This window comes from Barbus barbus, assembly GCF_936440315.1.
Source record: "Barbus barbus genome assembly, chromosome: 49".
Taxonomy (NCBI): Eukaryota; Metazoa; Chordata; class Actinopteri; order Cypriniformes; family Cyprinidae; genus Barbus; species Barbus barbus.
The window spans coordinates 14,278,859-14,297,777 of record NC_136727.1 but is presented as its reverse complement, the minus strand read 5'-3'; the positions used below and the strand labels follow the sequence as shown (position 1 = coordinate 14,297,777).

The 18,919-nt window shown below is 37.1% G+C and overlaps 2 protein-coding genes across 3 annotated transcripts; both read left to right on the top strand.

Annotated features, from left to right (window-relative positions):
- Window positions 1-3,185: 3,185 nt before the first annotated feature.
- LOC306867425 (sialoadhesin-like) lies at window positions 3,186-6,302 on the top strand. Its single transcript, XM_079413070.1, has 9 exons — window positions 3,186-3,268; window positions 3,463-3,560; window positions 4,003-4,338; window positions 4,423-4,638; window positions 4,745-5,071; window positions 5,157-5,366; window positions 5,475-5,562; window positions 5,814-5,874; window positions 5,959-6,302. Exons 2-9 carry the CDS (start codon window positions 3,512-3,514, stop codon window positions 6,145-6,147), a joined length of 1,476 nt encoding a protein of 491 aa, XP_079269196.1. The 5' UTR covers window positions 3,186-3,268; window positions 3,463-3,511; the 3' UTR covers window positions 6,148-6,302.
- Window positions 6,303-7,543: 1,241 nt separating this feature from the next.
- vtg8 (vitellogenin 8) lies at window positions 7,544-15,965 on the top strand. Of its 2 annotated transcripts, none has more exons than XM_079413465.1 (32): window positions 7,544-7,642; window positions 7,757-7,777; window positions 7,876-8,027; window positions 8,133-8,372; window positions 8,455-8,610; window positions 8,737-8,885; window positions 8,982-9,132; window positions 9,217-9,374; window positions 9,446-9,611; window positions 9,706-9,831; window positions 9,907-10,125; window positions 10,371-10,588; window positions 10,680-10,777; window positions 10,864-10,988; window positions 11,083-11,178; window positions 11,262-11,381; window positions 11,494-11,680; window positions 11,813-12,092; window positions 12,187-12,319; window positions 12,395-12,605; window positions 12,703-12,959; window positions 13,197-13,241; window positions 13,342-13,548; window positions 13,807-13,949; window positions 14,034-14,172; window positions 14,244-14,364; window positions 14,451-14,634; window positions 14,715-14,809; window positions 14,998-15,092; window positions 15,263-15,428; window positions 15,505-15,663; window positions 15,750-15,965. In XM_079413465.1, exons 1-32 carry the CDS (start codon window positions 7,603-7,605, stop codon window positions 15,857-15,859), a joined length of 4,767 nt encoding a protein of 1,588 aa, XP_079269591.1. In that variant the 5' UTR covers window positions 7,544-7,602; the 3' UTR covers window positions 15,860-15,965. The 2 variants fall into 2 exon arrangements, with proteins under 2 accessions (XP_079269591.1, XP_079269590.1); XM_079413464.1 differs by having other exon boundaries at window positions 8,133-8,381.
- The last annotated feature ends 2,954 nt before the right edge of the window (window positions 15,966-18,919 follow it).

Below are 18,919 nucleotides of genomic sequence, written 5' to 3'. Positions count from 1 at the left end.
CAGGCTCTTTGACACAGAAATGTCTTCAGTGTGACCTGTATTGAAGAGAGTATTTGTGCTGTGAAGGGGACAGAAGTGACACTGGAGTGCTTTACTCAAACATAAACATCACAACTGTTCTGGTTCAGCGAGAAACAAAGTACAAACTGGAGAAACAACAATGAACCTGAAGATTTGACTTCAGACTCAGACTACTCAGGACGAGTGAAACATCAGATCTCAAGCAGCTCTTCAACACTCACAATATCAGACGTGAGAGAGAGAGACTCTGGAGTATATCAGCTCATGTTCATCATGAAGGATGGAGTTAAACATCTCTGCTCAGCAGCCGTCAATCTAACAGTCACAGGTGAAACTGAGTCCACATCAGTCAGTCCAGATGTTTTAATTTGACATGTAACATACTAGTTTTCCTATTTTTATTTTCTTCATTAATTCATTCCTACAGGTGAGGATGAATCCTGCATCTACAGACCTGACAGATGAGAGAGTAGAGCTGACCTGTGATACTGATTTCACCTGTGTAGTATTGGATGAAAGATGGAAAGCATTCCACATATAAACGGTCCCCAAACATGTTTGTGCCAGTCAGCAGTGATGCTGGCAGGTTTTCCTGTTCTCTTTATCCACATCGTGCACATCCCTCCTCTTATGTGTGTGAGTTTCATATAATACACAGAAACAGATGTATTTAAAGTAAGTAAGTATCAACGTAGGGGCTATATATTCCCTTATCGGGTAGCTGATAAAACCCATCTTAATCCGATCTGGCAATTCTTTCCCTTCAAACTTTAGATGCACTGACAAACTATCTATCCTTTTTCCTATCTTTAAATGGACTGCATCAATGACCTTTCCTCCATCTAGATTCTTTTTTAATTCCTCCATAATAACTCCTACCGGAACTCCATTTATCACACCAAACACCCACGACGTCTGTCCTACCATCTTAAAGCTCATCAGCGACTGCTTTCCCACTGTTTTTAGTTTAGTAGCTTTGTTTTTCTGCTTTTCATTCATGCATGCTATCATTAAAGCACCATCTTGTAGCACTTTTGCAAACGCTATCTTGCCTACAAATTTCCTCAATTCATATGTCAACGCCAACGGATTTACTCCTGAAACTCCTACCACTTCTTTAATTTTTATATTACCCTAAATCCATTTATGACCTTATTTCTTCCATCCCCTTCTTCCTCACTAGCTACCGAACTACTTTCTGATCCTTCCTCCTTACCTTTTTTCCTCTTTTTAGATTCCTTCTTTCCTGATCTTCCCTCTATCTGTGTCCACCCTACTTCCATATCATCCACCTCTTCACCTGTATCATCCATTCCTAAAGTCTCTGATCAATTTCCAGTTCGATGTCCACAAGATTTATTTTATGTAATTTATTTTTTTTAATTGTTTGAATTAGCCGCCATGATCCTCCCCACCTCCAGCAGTCGTGCCTGATCTCTCCCCAGTCACACTCGAAATTAGGTCCTCAAGCGATAGACTCTCGGGTCTATTGTTATTGACTCTTACTTGTTATATCCTAAGTCTTTCTTGGGATGCACGGCTTGGAGTGTCTTTTGATGACTGAACCCCAGTCACTGAATGTGTTTAGGCCCATGTCTCTATTGATGCAGACAAGCATCAGGAGTTGACTTGACTGGAGTAGGGCCTAGCACAGGCAATCCTGATTGCAGAAGACTCTCCAGCCTCTGCACATTACCTGGCAGCTCTATCTGAAAGAAAGGCAAAGATTACTGACAAATACACAAGTCCAGTCCAGTCTGAACTTGGGTGACTTAACACAGATACAAACAGACGTGGACAAATTTGTTGGTGCTCTTACAGTTAATTAAAAAATGCTTAATTCCTCCTAAAGAGTGATGAAATTAAACACAATTAAATTGAAATGCCTCCAACAGGATAATAACCCAAAACATGCAGATAAAAGTACACAAGAAACAAAGAAACATGCAGTCTGGAAGAAGGCAACCCTTGTGTGTTGGAGGTTGCTATGGGGTGCAAAGAATTTTATAGACATATTTTTTAAAGCATACCTTTAATCTTGAACTATACCCATGCTAGTGAAGGGCTGCTGCTTCTTTTTTCATCATTGGGATTGAGTGTTTCCTTTAAAAAAATAATAATAGGATCAAACATGTAAATACTACTGATTTGAGTGATGTAATGTTACAGTAGAAAGAAAAAATGCACAATTCCCATTTAAAAGCTATGCATTTTATTCTGCCTTCAGTGCAAAAGTAATTTTTTTAAATTAAATATCATATTACATCATATAATTAAAGTGAGAGAAAACAAAAACTGACTTCTACTAACTGTAATTACTCTTAGCTAAACATCTTCCTTTCCTATCACAGTCTTAAATCCTTTATTTGGTTTTTCTTTTCCCTGCTCAGGTCTTGCCATGTTTTCCCTGTCATTGTATTTGGCCATCATTTCGACCAAAACCTGTTAATCATCAGCATGCAGATAATAGTGTACTGGGTCTTTAATGCGTTCAGCGTTAGTTTACTGATGCACTGAAGCTGTTTCTATGGCAGCATTAGCTGTAACAGACACATCAAAACAGGCTAGATAGTTAAAGACTATACTATTCTACGCTTACTTTAACCGATATTTGACTGAGAACTGTGTGTTGAACCCCATCTAGAGCAGTCTTAGATATGTACTTCTGTTTACTTTTGAGTCTTTGTGTTGTGCTACTAAAATACAACACATTTTATTACCTTTTATTAATTTGATAATTTTGATTAATTGAAGATGTGTCTTTTGCTGCCTGTTATATCCCATAATCATACGCCTATAAAAATCAATGAAATGGCATCTTACTGTGCAGTTGAAATTAAATTAATAAATAAATGCACGTGTGTGTGTGTGTTGTCTGAGCATGAATTCTGAGCAGTGAAGTCCACTGCTCAGAATTCAACTTAAAACAATAATTCACCAAAAAATAAAAATCTGATGAAAATGTCTATTTCGATTTTTATTTGAAATCACTTATAGAAAATATCAAATTATTAACAAGGAAAAATCTCAAGGTTTAAAGAGAATTAAAGAGCTCATGTAACATAAAAGATAATTTTGAATTGAGTTGAGTTTGACGGTAAGCATTTTCTAAAGAGCAAGCATCTCCTTTCTCTGATTAACAAATAACTCCATGTGTCAGTAAGAAACGGGAAGGAAGTAAGATCAGCAGAAAGTCTGCAACAGCTTCTACAACAGACCGTAGAAACAGCAAAAACCATCATATAATGTAGGTAAATCTCATTTTTAATTGCATTTAAATTATATATATATATATATATATATAATATTATTGAAATGATACTACTTTAATGATTTTAATGGGGTAGCATGAATGATGATATGAGACTAATAAATCTTCTAAACTCTAATGACCTCTCAAGTGTGTCATAGTGAAAGTGTCTAAGTGTCTTTTTTTTCCAGCACAAGCTCTGTGTGTTTCATTGTTTTTGTGAATTTACACAAAGTGAAGATGATGAACTCCAGGCTCTCACTTCTGATCCTGCTGCTGCTCATTCCAGGTTTGACCATTATTGTGTGTTTTTCTCCTTTGTAATGTTTTCATTTAAATGCGGCTCTAATAATCTTTGCATGTTCCCAGAGTGATTATCTTGATTTATTTTGATCATAATTTCTCTGTATTTTCAAGCTGTTAAAATAATTTAAGATCAGTTGAACCGTCCAGTAGAGCTGAATGTCAGTCTGAATGTGGGTCTCACAGGATTTTCTGTTCATATATTTAAAAATGAATGCATATAGATACATTTAAAACTGACTTTTTGACAGTATTTAAAATTTAACTAAATTAAGCAACATGGTTGAAAGAGTGTGAGCAGCAGATTTGTCTGGATGCACTGCTATTTTAGTCATATTTGCTGGTATGAACACTGGATTGTTGCAGAAGAGGATCTATACTCTGACTGTATGCAAACCATCTCTATAATTAAATGTTTTCTTCTTTAGGTCCTGTAACATTAGACCAGCTCTCTGTGACCTGTAGTCAAAAGAGTATTTGTGCTGTAAAGGGGTCAAAAGTGACATTGTGGTGCTCTTACTACAACAGCAACATCAAAACTGTGTTCTGGTTCAGCGAGAAACAAAGTACAAACTGGAGAAACAACAATGAACCTGAAGATTTGACTTTAGACTCAGACTACTCAGGACGAGTGAAACACAGCTCTTCAACACTCACAATATCAGACGTGAGAGAGAGAGACTCTGGAGTATATCAGCTCATGTTCATCATGAAGGATGGAGTTAAACATCTCAGCTCAGCAGCTGTCAATCTAACAGTCACAGGTGAAACTGAGTCCAGATTCTGGTCACTTCAGCTGCTTTCATTTTTCTTGTGATGAAGATTTCATAATTTTTACTTTAATTCAGTCCTGCAGGTGAGAAAGAATCCTGCATCTACAGACCTGACAGATGAGAGAGTAGAACTGACCTGTGATGCTTCCTGTGATTTCACCTCTGGAGTGTATTACTGGATGAAGAATGGACAGCATTTCACAAATACACAGTCCGTGCCAGTCAGCAGAGATGCTGGCAGCTTTTCCTGTTCTCTTTATTCACAACGTGCACATCCCTCCTCTTCTGTTTGTGAGTTTCATATAATACACGCAGTGTGGTGCTGTTTGTTCATATATTTAAACAGATGCATGTAAAGTAACTGTGAGTTTTGCATGTAAATCTGTGTCTCTTTCAGGTGTTTCTCAGAGTGGCTGCTGGGATGTGACTTACTCCTCTAGAAGAGTCTGTGCTTTGGTGGGCTCAACAGTAGACATTTCCAGCACATACTCACATCCCTCTGGTTATACTGTAAATAAAACATTCTGGCATTACGGTCGATCTGGTGACTTCAAGGATGTGCGTGAGGAGCATCAGTTTGCTGGTCGTGTGGAGTATGTGGGGAACAAACTGAGAATCAAAGATCTCAACATCAGCGACTCTGGAGAATATCGATTCAGGTTCATCACTAACACGACAAACGGCAGATACTCTGGATCACCTGGAGTCATACTTACTGTTACAGGTAACTGATCATGATGAATGAGTTTTGTTTTCTATGTCAGTCAAATTCAATGTTAGACTCAGCTTGAAGTACTTCTGTTTTTCAGATACACAGGTGACAAGCAGCCCAGCCAGTGTATCAGGAGAAGAAAAAGTCACATTAAGCTGTTTAACTAAATGCACTCTGAACGACAAACATACTTACATCTGGTACAAGAACGGACGACAGGTAACAGATGGATTCACTAAAGCCAACAAGCTGTACCTGGACTCAATCAGCAAGGAAGAGCTTCAGCAGTATTCCTGTGCTGTAGGAGGTAACACATCTCTCATGATGCATGTGGTTTAATGCAAAATGATTATTGCAGTCTGTTTGAGTGCAACTGATCTTGAGTTCAGATATTATTAATTTCTGTGTTGTACAGACCATAAGGAGAGCACAGCGATACGAAACACTGCAGTCATACTGTCTGTGTTTTTGACTCTTGCACTCATAGGAGTCCTGTGGTTTAGGTCAGTAAATTGTATCTTAGGTTTTAGGATTAAAAAATAATAAAAACAGTAAAATAAGCAATAAAACAAATAACTATTTAAGATTTTGCACTATTTATGTTACAAATTAAATGAAAAATTTAAATATAATTTGATAAATATAATCTGATAATATAAAATGTAACACAAAAATGTATTACATTTAGAAAATCTAAAATAGTGGACCACATATTATACTATATACTGTATTTAAATAGCTGTGTTTCTTTAAGGAAAAGAAGGTGTACCTTGTCTAAAACCCACAGGATTGAAAAGGGGGAGGAGGAGGTTCAGGTAAGGATGGCTGACAATAAATTTAATTTTACATACACTTATTTAAAAATGCTGACTTTTCTCTTACTGTCTCTCCCCCATCAGTATGACTCAGTGCACAATAACACTCCACCCTCTGACTTCACGCAGAAAGCAGATGCCGACAATCAAGACATTCATTATTCCAGCATTAGTTTTAAAACAAAACATGCATCTTCAGTCCCCACTGTTGAATATCCAACAGACACCATAGAAACAGAGTCTGTTCACTATGCCTCTGTAAGGTTCAAATAACACACTGTTGCCTCTGGTGAGCTAATCATGTTATTGCATTTATTATATCAAAATAGTATAATTGACCATTGCCCTTGGCAGCTGATTTCCTACACTGTGGTTTTCTCACGTGTCACTCTTTCTAATTGTATAATAAAATAATCACAGCACAAATCAATATTTGATATCCATTTATTTATTTTTTGGTAAGCAAACATCCAACAAGCAGGATAATGTCAGTCAGCTGGTCACTGTTGCGCAAAAAAAAAAAAAAAAAAAAAAAAAAAAAAATTTTAATTAACCTCTTAAAACCCGAGAAAAAAGGTTTAGGGAAAAAATAGTTTTTTTTTTCATGTCTTTAAATTATTTAGAGCATTTAGAATAATGTAAAAAAAAAAAGATATTTAATTCATAAGTTATGCTATGTCCTCGGTTGAGGACATCGGGCATCGGAGATCGGACTCCATTTCTTGAATGAATGAACATGCATGGGCAAAAACAATTGATTTTTTTAAATCACCAATACATATTTAGTTTAAGATTTTTTTTTTACCAAACTTTGTATAAAGATGATTCTCAACTATGTTATAACAGAATGATTCGATATATCATTTTTCTTTCTGCAAAATGTGTGTAAGATGGCCATAAACGGGGTTTCTCGTTATATACAATGTATCTATAAACTAAATCTAATTTGCATATTAATGTGTTTTTGGGGCAACATGTAATGAAAAAAGAACTGTAATGATGGGAGTAATAATTGACATGATTTTCACAATAATATATAATATTTCATAGAATATTGAAATATAATTTCTTTCCCTATTTATTTGTTATGTCTCCCAAAATGCGTAATAAATATGCTTTTAGTCCCGGTGTCCTCATATGAGGACATGTATGAAATCAACGTCCTGTTTCGTGACAGAAGGTCATATTTTGATTTGAAACCCCATAACATTTTGCTGAGATGTTGATTTATGACACACAGTTTAAAAATTAAACAGATTTAAATAATAATTACAAAATATTATCATATTTCCATTAGAGTGTCACTAAATTTATTTCAGACATTTTTGAAGACCAAGGAGAGGGAGTGATTATGGTGAAATATCCAATCATTTAGTATCTCTGAAAAGCCCTGAATGTGCTCTGTACAGGACATCCAAACTTAAAACGGTGGCATGTATAGTCTCAGAGAAATTCACTAAAATATAATGTCCTCATATGAGGCCGTTGGGTCTTAAGAGGTTAAATTAAAATTAATTTTGAATAACATCTGATTGTTTTTTATTAGTTAGTATTGGCACTAAAGTCCAGGTTACCCTGGATTGTCATGTTATACCAATGAGCTGGCAGTAGGAACACTACCGGTTGGTTCTGCTAAACAACTGGTTAATCATACATTTTGAGATCAGTATTTGGCCAGCAAAAGCTTGACTTTAAAACAGACATGGTGTTTTTGCACAACCGCTGACCATGAGAACTGTTGTTGTGGCGTTGATTATAGCCCTTGTGGGTAAGTAACCGGCAATTCTGTTTTAAATGTCACCATTTGCATATCATAATTTGACAAAATAGCCACTGCAGAATTTTATATTAAATTACTATTAAACTATATCTGATATTTCAGCAAGTCAACATGTGAATCTTGGTAAGCAAAGTGGTTTATTCTATTTTACTAGTGTGTTCAACAATGACAAATAATATTTTACTATGTGACTTATCTAAAATGCTATTTTGCACTTTTAGTCCCTGAGTTGGCAGGCACTCAGACTTATGTGTACAAATATGAGGCTTTGCTCTTCAGTGGTCTTCACCAGGAAGGTCTGGCCAGAGCTGGCATTAAGATCAACAGCAAGGTTTCCATCAGTGCTGTAACTGAAAATACATTCCTTCTTAAGGTACCAGAAGAGTTAGATGCCAACATGGAGCTTTGCTCTGTTACTGACCTGAGATATAATTGAAAAGAAGCACATGATTATTCAAAGTTTGCCTATTTGTTTCAGCTTTCGAATCCTCAGCTGTTTGAGTACAGTGGTATCTGGCCCACAGATACGTTTGTCGCTACTAAACTCACCTCAGAACTGACTGCTCAGCTTCAGATTCCTATTAAGTTTGAGTACACCAATGGTGTGGTTGGAAAGATTTTCGCACCTTCTGTGGTCCCAACTACCATTATCAACCTGCACAGGGGAATTCTGAACATCTTTCAGCTCAGCCTCAAGAAGACCCAGAACATCTACGAGGTTCAAGAGGTGATAACTGTTGAAATTAAGTTTGATTATCAATCAAATTAAATCTTAAATCTGAATCTTCATTCTGATGTAGGATGGAGTTCAGGGCATTTGCGAAACCCAGTATCTGATCAGTGAAGATGAAGACCTCACCACCATCACCAAGTCTAGGGATCTTACACTTTGCCATGAGAGAATAATGAAGGATGTTGGCTTGACTTACACTGAAAAGTGCATTGAATGTCAACAGGTCAGGTCAAAATGTCTTATTAATGCTTTTTGTTTCCAGGGTGTCAACTGGGGGTTCATAAAGGTACTGCAGAGGGTCTGTGACCTTAAAAAATATATATATTCAATAAACTATATAATCCAACAGAAGGTAAAGAGTCTCTCTGGAGCTGCAACCTACAGCTACATCATCAAGCCAACTCCAACTGGTGTTATGATTACTGAAGCAACAGTCCAAGAGTTTCATCAGTGTACACCTCTATATGAGATTTGTGATGCTACCCAGATGGAAACTAGGCAAGACATTTGCTTATTCACTCTCGAATGGAATTAATTCTATTTGTGTTCATTTTGTGTGTGTGTGGTAACCCAAGTATATTTTCAATATTTTAGACAAACTTTGACCTTTCTGGACATAACAGTATCTCCCATAATTCCAATCAGTGCTGAATATTTATCCCGTGGGACTTTACACTATGAATTTAGCACTGAGACTCTTTGGAGTCCAATTCAGCTCATAAGAATCAGTAATCCACAGGCTCAAGTAAGGACATATTTCATATTATTATTAATATACATTTAATATAGTTATATGTTAACTGTTTTTGTTTTACTGGTTTTCATTAAGATAGTAGATGCTCTGGATCACCTGGCTACAAAAAAGTTGGAAGAAGTCCATGAGGACATTCCTCTGAAATTTATTCAGCTCATCCAGCTTTTGCGTTTCGCAAGAATGGATGCTATTGAAGGAATCTGGTCTCAATTTAAAACCAGACCAAATTTCAGGTACACAATATTCACTTTAACAGTCTGAAACAGTTATTTGCAGATTGCCATTCATTTTTTACTCTTCTAAGGAAATGGATCTTAGATGCTGTTCCTGCAGTTGGCACCTTAGCTGCATTAAAATTCATCAAGAAGACCTTCTTGTCAGGCGAACTTTCCATCCCTGAGTTCACTCAGGTCCTTCTGTCCACTGTGCACATGGTCACTGCTAATTTGGACACCATTAAGATGTACTCTGTGCGTATTTGATGATTGACGCAAAGCTTAAACGACTTATTTAGCATGCCAAATATTCTCTGAACCTGTTTTGCAAATGTTGTAATCACCAAAGGGTCTGGCTTTGAGTCACAAAGTTCAAGAAACACCTGTTCTACGTAAGATTGCAATGCTTGGCTATGGAACAATTATTGCCAGGTACTGCAGTGGATCTCTTGAATGCCCAGTGGAGCTTTTGAAGGTAAAGAAGATAATTCAATAATTGTTTTGCTTGACTATGTGTGGAGTGTGGACAACTTCCTCTTTTTTGTTCAAGCCCTTCCATGAGACTGTTATTGAGGTGACTGCTAAGGCTGACATTGCAGAGATCATCTTGATTCTGAAAGTACTGGGCAACACTGGTCACCCTGCTAGCATTAAATACATCACAAAGTTTCTACCATTATTTGGGAACCACATACCTCTGTTTCCCATGAGAGTTCAAGTGGGTGCAGTTTTGGCTCTGAAGGCTATTGCCAAAAAGGAACCCAAACTGGTTAGTCAGATATGTTTTAGTCATGCTTTGCTTTGTCATACTGATTGTGAGTTACTTCAACTTTTGTTTCTCAGCTCCAGTCCTTGGGACCCACCTCCCAGTTTAACAAAACAACAAACCGATGAGCAGAATCATGTGTTTTAATTAGTGAAACATCTAAAATATTCTGGTATGTAGGTCACAAGGACTGGATAAAAAAAAAAAAAAACACTGGTTTACTTTAGGTATTTCATTTTGCATTTCAGGTCCAGAATGTAGTTCTGCAGATTTTTGCAAACAAAGATCTCCACCCAGAGCTGCGCATGGTTTCATGGATTGTGCTTTTTGAGACAAAGCCAAGCATGGGTCTGGTTATTACTCTTGCACGTGCTCTACAAAAGGAACCAAATCTACAGGTGGCCAGTCTTGTGTACTCACACATGAAAGCCTTGACAAGGAGTACACACCTTGAGTTTGCTCTAATGTAAGTTTACGCTAACAAATGTGAAAATGTTCTTGGCAACATATAGATGTTTAAAACTTCAATGTCGACAATCTATCTTGGTCTTTTTCAGTGCCTCGGCCAGTAGGGTTGCCATCAAGATATTAAGCCCAAAACTGGACAAACTTAGCTTTCGTTACAGCAAAGCATTTCTCTTAGATGGTTATGAAGGTAAGAAAGTTCTGTTGATCTCCAATGGTGCTGCATGCCAGGAGATGGTTTCTTCTGAAAACGTACCCATTAGTTTCACTATTTAGTTCCTCTCATGGTTGGAGCTGCTGGTAGTGCCTTCATCATCAATGAAGCTGCCACCATCCTGCCCAGAGCGGTTGTAGCTAAAGCACGTGCTTACCTGGCTGGAGCTGCTGCTGATGTTCTTGAAGTGAGTAAATAATACGCAGGAAAAGATGGAGTACTCAGTAATTGTATTCATTTCTTAAATTCCTACCCGACCTCACTGAAGTACTGTCTTTCAGGTTGGCATTAGATCTGACGGAATTCAGGAGGCTCTTCTGAAATCTCCTTTTCTGAATAAGGACAGGCTGCCCAGGATGAAACAAATTCTTAAGGCTGTAAGTGGGGCATATTATAAATGCAATTTATTGAGTGTTTCTTAACAGTTACATATTTTTGATGTTTATTTGGCATATTGCAGCTTAAAACATTTAAAGCCATGCCAAAGAAGCAGCCCCTGGGCTCGATCTATGTGAAAGTTTTTGGACAAGAGATTGCTTTTGCAATTCTTGACAATGCAGTTCTTGAACAGGCAACACAGGTATGTTGTGCTAATATCACTTCATATGAACCAAAAATCTCATTTGCATTGCCCCCCTAAACTCTTGAGAAGTACTTCCAAAATGAAGCTAACCATCAAATTTGATCTATAGCTTACTACTGGAGGCTATATACCTGAGCTGGCAGGGGAAGCTCTTAAAGCAATGCAGAATGGCATTGCCTTTCAGTATGCCAAACCCCTGCTGGTGACAGAAGTGCGTCGCATCTTTCCATCCGTAGCTGGTGTACCCATGGAATTTAGTTTGTACACTGCTGCAGTGGCTGCTGCTAATTTGAAGGGTAAGAGTCTCAATAGTACTCTATTTAAAGATTGATTGGAAATTGGGAATGGTATTTATACAAATGCACAATATTTAATTGAGAATGCACTTTAATATTGAATTTTTTTTTCTTATTTGTCATCATGTCCAGTCCAGGCTCTTATTACACCACCTCTAACTGAAACCATCAGTGTTGCTTACCTGATGAAGACAGATGTGAAGTTAACCGCTGAAGTTTCAACAAGCATTGCCTTACAGACTTTTGCTGTAATGGGACTGAATACTGGATTTGTTCAAGCTGCATCCATGGCCAAAGGAAAGATCCATACCTTTTTGCCTCTAAAAGTGGAGGCAAAGTTTGACATCACAAATACTAATTTCAAGATAAAGGCTTTTCCTGTTGTACTTCCAGTGCATGCTTTGACAGCACGGTACAGAAGAGTTTGAACAGAGTCCTTGTTAATCTTTTCATCACGGTCTGTCGCATTACTAATGTGCCATTTTGTGATTCTTGTCTCACACTAGTTTTGAAACTTTGGCAGCAGCTGGAAATATAAAAGAGGGCAGTGCGGAGAGAGTTACACCAGTGGTACCAGAGACAGTAGTTGTGAAACATTCCCAAGAAACACTTACTTCAATGATTTCACCTGGAGATTTGGTAAGATAAGAAGAAATTTGTTGGCTATACTGTTAAAAATAAATTTCTAATAAATCAAATTTGCTTTATTCATAGTCATCTGAAACCGGTGAAACTGTTATGGCACCTGCCGAGGAACCTGAACTGAAGACTAATGTTCCAGTTCACAAAACTCTTTGTTCTGTTGTTCCTCATATTGGAGTTAATGTATGCATGGAGGTTATGTCCTGTGATGCCACCTTCATAAAAAACACCACCCTTTATAGCATGATTGGACAGCATGGAGTACATATTAACATAGTTCGTGGCAAGTGTCTGAAATCAAATCTACACATTTCGCTTTTTATTGGTATTGAAAAATTGTTATTGAAAAATGTGTTATTTTATAATTTATTTATTGACAGCTGATGGTCCTGTTGTTGAGGGACTAGAGCTAGATGTTCAACTAGGCCTAAGAGCTGCTAAAAAGCTCCTTAAAGAAATCAGCTTTGCTGATGCGAACACTTTCAAGGGAAATGCCATCCTGCAGAAAATGAGGAAAATCTTGGAGGGTGAACAGAGGAGCAGCAACTCCAGTTTTTTCAGCTATAATAAATTATTTTCTCCTCAAAGCACCAGTTCCAGCAGTTCTGTTTACTCTTCCAACTCACATCTGTCTAAAGTGAGTCTTTGATAATTCAATCATGGAAATCTTCACTCATGTGCACAAGCACTGATTTGCCTCTGGTTTAGGGATTTTTTTTGGGGGGGGGGGGGGGGGGGGGGATTTCAATCTCCAAAATATGCTGAAAAAAAGTGGAAAATCTGGGGGAAATTGTGTTGTGTGTGCCTGGCATTAAGGAATAAGAAAAAATGTAAAAAACTTTTACAACTTTTTATTTTTATTTTGGATCTCTAGGAACTCTCCAATGGACAAAGCAGTGAAAGTTTCAAGCCCGTTCAGGTATAATGTAGTTTCAATCAGCAGATTTTTGATAAACCCTTTCATTCTTTTTTTTAATTAGATTTTTAATTAAGTGGTAAATGTCTTTACGTGACTGCAGTCTGGATTCCTTGGGGACTTGGTTCCTCCAGTGATTTCTGTTATTGCACGTGTTGTGCGAGTTGATCGCAAGTTGTTAGGGTACCAGCTCACTGGTTACCTGGACAGGCCCACCTCAAGGGTGCAGATCATTGTGGTCTCCATTGCAGCGAAGGACAACTGGAAGATGTGCGCTGATGGTGTCTTGTTGAGCAAGCACAACGTTGGTGTAAGACATTTGATTAAATTAATTTCAGTTATCGTTTTCTGTTATGTCAGGGGTGTCCAATCCTGTTTCTGGAAGGGCAATAACCTGCAGAGTTTAGCTCCAACCTGCCCCAACACACTTGCGTAATAGTTTCTAGTAATCCTGAAGACCTTGACTTGCTGGTTCAGATGTGTTAGCTCTCTGGCATGAGAGTGACTCTACAGGAGCAGGATTGGACACTGTGTTAGGATAAAGAATTCAAAATTTACTTCTATCTAGGCAAGGATTGCTTGGGGTGAAGAGTGCCAACAATATGCAATTACTATCAATGCACAGACTGGCCACCAAGGTCCAAGCCCTATGGCCTATCTTAAAGTCAAGTGTGAGAAGTTGCCCTCACTTATCACCACCTATGCCAAGAGGTTTGGTTACTCTTCATTTCGCCAATGTTCCACTTCATAAATGTCAACATATTAACACATTTTTATTTCCCTTTCCTATTCAAGTGTGGCTGAATACATTCCTGGTGCAGCTCAAATGACTGGATTGGCTATTAGCAATGAAAAAAACATTGAGAGGCAGATTGAGCTGATCATACTTGTCCCAAATGAAAGGACCCTGGACATCAATATTAAGACCCCAACAGTGAGCAACAATCTAATGATTGGTTTACTATGCCATTTTGAAAGCAATTTCTAAGATTTGCGAATTTGCAGATGACCTTGTCAATGTCGAACATGGTTCTTCCAATTGCTTTGCCGTTTGAGGCTATCCAGGCCTATCCAGAAAATGATGTCACAAACATAATTCTAAACCTTTATATAGAGGGTAGTTCAGGTTAGTAAAGTGTGATATGATGGCCTTTTGTTTTTCATGAATTGATCTTTTTTTTCACTAAATGTTTTGTTTGTCTCACTATGTAGCTAAATGCAGTAAGATCAGAAACACCTTGACTACATTCAACCATAAGAAGTACAACTATGAAATGCCTCTTTCCTGCTTCCAAGTTTTAGTTCAAGACTGCACTTCAGAGCATAAATTCATAGTCCTAATGAAAAAGGATGATGTCTTTGAGCATGAAGATCTACACATTAAGGTGGCAGACATGTAAGTCCAGCTTACCGACTTTACTAGTACCATTATACAAAAGTAGCCTCACTACAAAATTCAGTTTTCTTCCACAACAGTGATGTTGACATATACCACCAGAAGAGTGCAGTGAAGGTTAAAATGAATGCAATTGAAATACCAACCAACAACATTTCCTACCAGCACCCAACAGGTTGAAGTTCTCTCCACATTATTTTGGTATAAAGTCTGTTGCTTGCGTCAGCAATTACCCTGTTTTAGTCTTGACACATTTTTTGAAATATTTTAATTACATATGACTTTACTGGGATGCTGGTCTTTGCCTTGGGAAGGGAGTCTTGGAGTGTTTTCATGTACATTTATTAGGCTTTTTTAATGTAGGTACCATACGAATTGAGCAGAAAGGTCAAGGTATCGCTCTCTACGCCCCAGGCTATGGTCTTCAAGAGGTCTATTATGCCAGTGACCAGTGGATGGTAAGTCAAAAAATGAAACGTTTGCCAAATAATGGCAAATAATGTAAGTACAATTGTTAGGGTATTTGATGTTACAAACACTGTGCTAAAGATGTTAAAACTACAATGTGCTTCTTTGAGAATTTAATGCTGATATTTCTAAAAATATCAATTTTCCCTGGATTTTTCAGGTTTATGTTGTGGACTGGATGAAGGGGCAGACGTGTGGACTCTGTGGAAAAGCTGATGGGGAAATCAGACAGGAGTATCGCACACCCAGTGGATACCTGACCAAAAGTTCAGTCAGCTTTGCCCACTCATGGGTGCTTCCTGCTGAGAGCTGCCGTGATGCCAGCCGTAAGTGTTTTACTGCTCATTCTATGACAAAAAGTCACTCCAGTAAAATACTTTTATTGTATACCATCTTCCCCAGAGTGTTACATGAGGTTTGAAACTGTGAAACTGATAAACCAAAGGTCAGATAGGCAAGTGTCCAAATGCTACTCTGTTGAGCCTGTGTTGCGTTGTCTGCCTGGCTGTCTGCCAAACAGGACTAGTCAAATCACAGTTGGATACTACTGCCTGCCTTCTAGTAAGACCTCAGTCCACCACATTTTCAGATAATATTTCACCAATGTGTTCAATAGCTGCAGTATAATTTTGATGCTTTTGTTTTAGACTTCAGACTGAATCCTTCTGTAAATATAAGCAGCAACTATGAGAAGACTGAAGATCTGAGAGAAACAGCAGAAGCTCACATGGCCTGTCACTGTACAGAGTGTCTTTAACTGCTGTTGCAAAATTGCAGCATATATATAAAGATTCTAAATCTGTGAAAATATGTGTGTGTGTGTGTGTGTGTTTCATTTTAATAAATATTTACTTTAGTAACAATTGTTGTATTCTTTGGAAACAAAATTTATCAGATGTCTATGCATTATCATATACCGGAAAGTATTTGTTAAAATTAGTTAATACATCATGAAGTAACTATGAAAAATAATACATTTATAAATTAACATTAATAAATGCCATGAGGAATATTGTTAATTGTTCATTCTGATTCCTAATACATTAACTAATGTTAATATACAGAGCTCAATTGTAAAGGGTTACCTTTGTAACTAATATTGCTCTGCAATAAATAAAACACTACCAAAATGCCACAAATTTGTATTTTTTCCCACTCTGAAGCATTGCTAAATCTGTTAAATTCTTTAAATGTTGTTCGAGTTTGCTTAACATGCATCAACTACTGCACCATGGCTTCTACACCTGAACATAATGTAATAATGATAATAATAATGATGTCTGTGGGTCCATATACTTCTAGTGTTTCATGAATAATGCCCTTTTTCCATTTGCAAGCTTTATTCAAAGGTCATCAAACAGACATGGGTCAAACATTGACAAACAGGTATATAAATGGCAAGACAAAGAGTAGTCTTAGGGAAAGCGTGGGTCTTCGATCGGCAAACAATATCCAACAGGGGCCAGGCAAGAGAGATAATCCAGGTACACAGCAATAATCTAAACGAGGTGCAAACAAAATCGGAACACCAAGGCATAAGGTTAATCCAGGAAACACGGGCAGGTATCAAACATGAGAAAACTAACAAGGCAAAACTATAACAACTGAGAGGGCTCTGTAGAGTAGCTATCGCTAGGATAAATGCTAAACAATACTCGGTAGAGAGGAAGAGGAAGTCCATGGTTTATGTAGGGTGTGTGATCAGTGCAATCAGCTGTGTGTGTCATCAGTGCAATGGATGATGGGAATTGTAGTTTGAGGTGGTGTGCAACAATTAGTGTAGTGCAAGAGTCCCTGTGGTGAGTGAGTGACCTCTGGTGGTGAGTTAACGGAAGTTTGTAGGCCAGATTCATGACAACAATCATGTGATTTTGATGTTAATCAATATTTAAAAAAATGACCATGACTTCTTGATTTGTTAGCTGTTTCACCTTTGATCTATTTACAACTATGTACTACTAAACATCATTTTTATAACTTTATTGAACAGGGTTAAAAATTTGATAGGCTCAATGAGTGTGAGCATACAGTATATAAATAAATAACCATTTAAAATGACCTGGAAAATATACCTAGGGACTATTGTATTTTATGCACTATTAGTGACCGCCAGTTATTCAGTAAAACTTGATAAAACCAAAATATTTGTATTGGACATTGTTATAAATGAAATAATGAAATTGTTAAATGAAATAATGAATTATTAAATGAAACAATTAAATATTTAATTAGAAAAAGAATACTATGTTTCACTGTGGACTTTAGCCTAAGTATGACATGATGAGAGACCAGGGTAACCTAACCTCTAATTGATATCTATTTGTCAACTAACCAAATAAAGCGTAGTCTCAGTTCTAAGATGCAATCACAGAAACATTTGTTAATCATTATTTTAGAATTATTATGTGGTCAACAAAAACAAAAACTATAAAGGTCTGTCATTTTCTTGCATTCCTCACAAACCACCAGCCATGAGAGCTGTTGGGCTTGCCTTGACTGAAGTCTGATTTTTGAGAACTCAATGTTTAAAACATGCTATTATATGCAAATACTTTATTTTCAGGGTTTTGTCTCATTCACTTATTTGTTTCTTGTAGCGAGTCAACAGTTTAACCTTGGTAAGTATTGATTTGGTTTTCTTTTAAGCGACAAATTAATTATACATCTACAACACAATAAATGTCGGTCCCACTTTATATTAGGTGTCCTTAACTACTATGCACTTATATTTAAATTAATCATTTGGTACAATGCACTTATTGTGTACATATATGTTTTTACATTGTACTTATATTTAAAAAAATACCTATAAGTAATTACATCTGTAATTAATTTCTGTAATATATATGTTATAATTACACTGTTGACCCATCCCTTACACCTTAACCCACCCTTAAACCTACCCATACCACCAAACCTGTCCCTAACCTTACCCGTATCCCACCTTAATAGCAGCAATAGTGTTTTGCAATACAATATGAACACAATACGTACATTGTACTTATTTTTTGACGTAAGTACTTAAGGCCACCTAATATAAAGTGTGACCTAAATGTCTTAAAACAGAATAAAATATAGTAATATAAATTATGTTTCATTTCTAGAGTTTGCCCTCGATAAGACCTATGTGTATCTGATCAACTAGGAGTTTGCACTACGGAGATGGCAGCAATATTGTTAGCTATCAGGTGGATGGAGGATTCTCAACCAATGAATGTGGTGGTTTGCTCAGATTCTTATTCAGCATTATCAATTCTAATTAGTGGGAGATCCTCAAGACAAGATATTCTATATGAAATTCTTTTAAGTATGTACAGGGTAAATACATTGGGAAGCAAGATATATTTCTTGTGGGTTCCAGCACATGTGGGAGTAGTTGGAAATGAGGAAGTGGATCATCTTGCAAAGGAGGCGCTGAAATTATCTTTTACGGAAATTAATATTCCACTTTGTAAAGAAGAAGTTAAGGCTATTATTAGAACAGCTATAAAAGGCAAATGAGTAAAACAAGAATGAGGAGGAAAGAGGAAGACATCTTTAGCAGATTCAAAATAAAATTGGTGGTGAAAGAGGAAGTCGAGGTAGTAGAAGAGTAGACACAATCATTACTAGACTTCGCCTTGGGCATACAGCTCTTAATTATTCCCTGTATAGAATGAACAAACATGAGTCTGGGAATTGCAGTCTATGTGGATTAGCAGAATCTGTAGAGCATGTATTAATAGAAGACTACGGAGGGTAGTCCGGACTGCTGAGCGAATCATTGGTACAACCCTCCCCACTCTCCAAGAACTGTACTTATCCAGAGTGAGCAAAA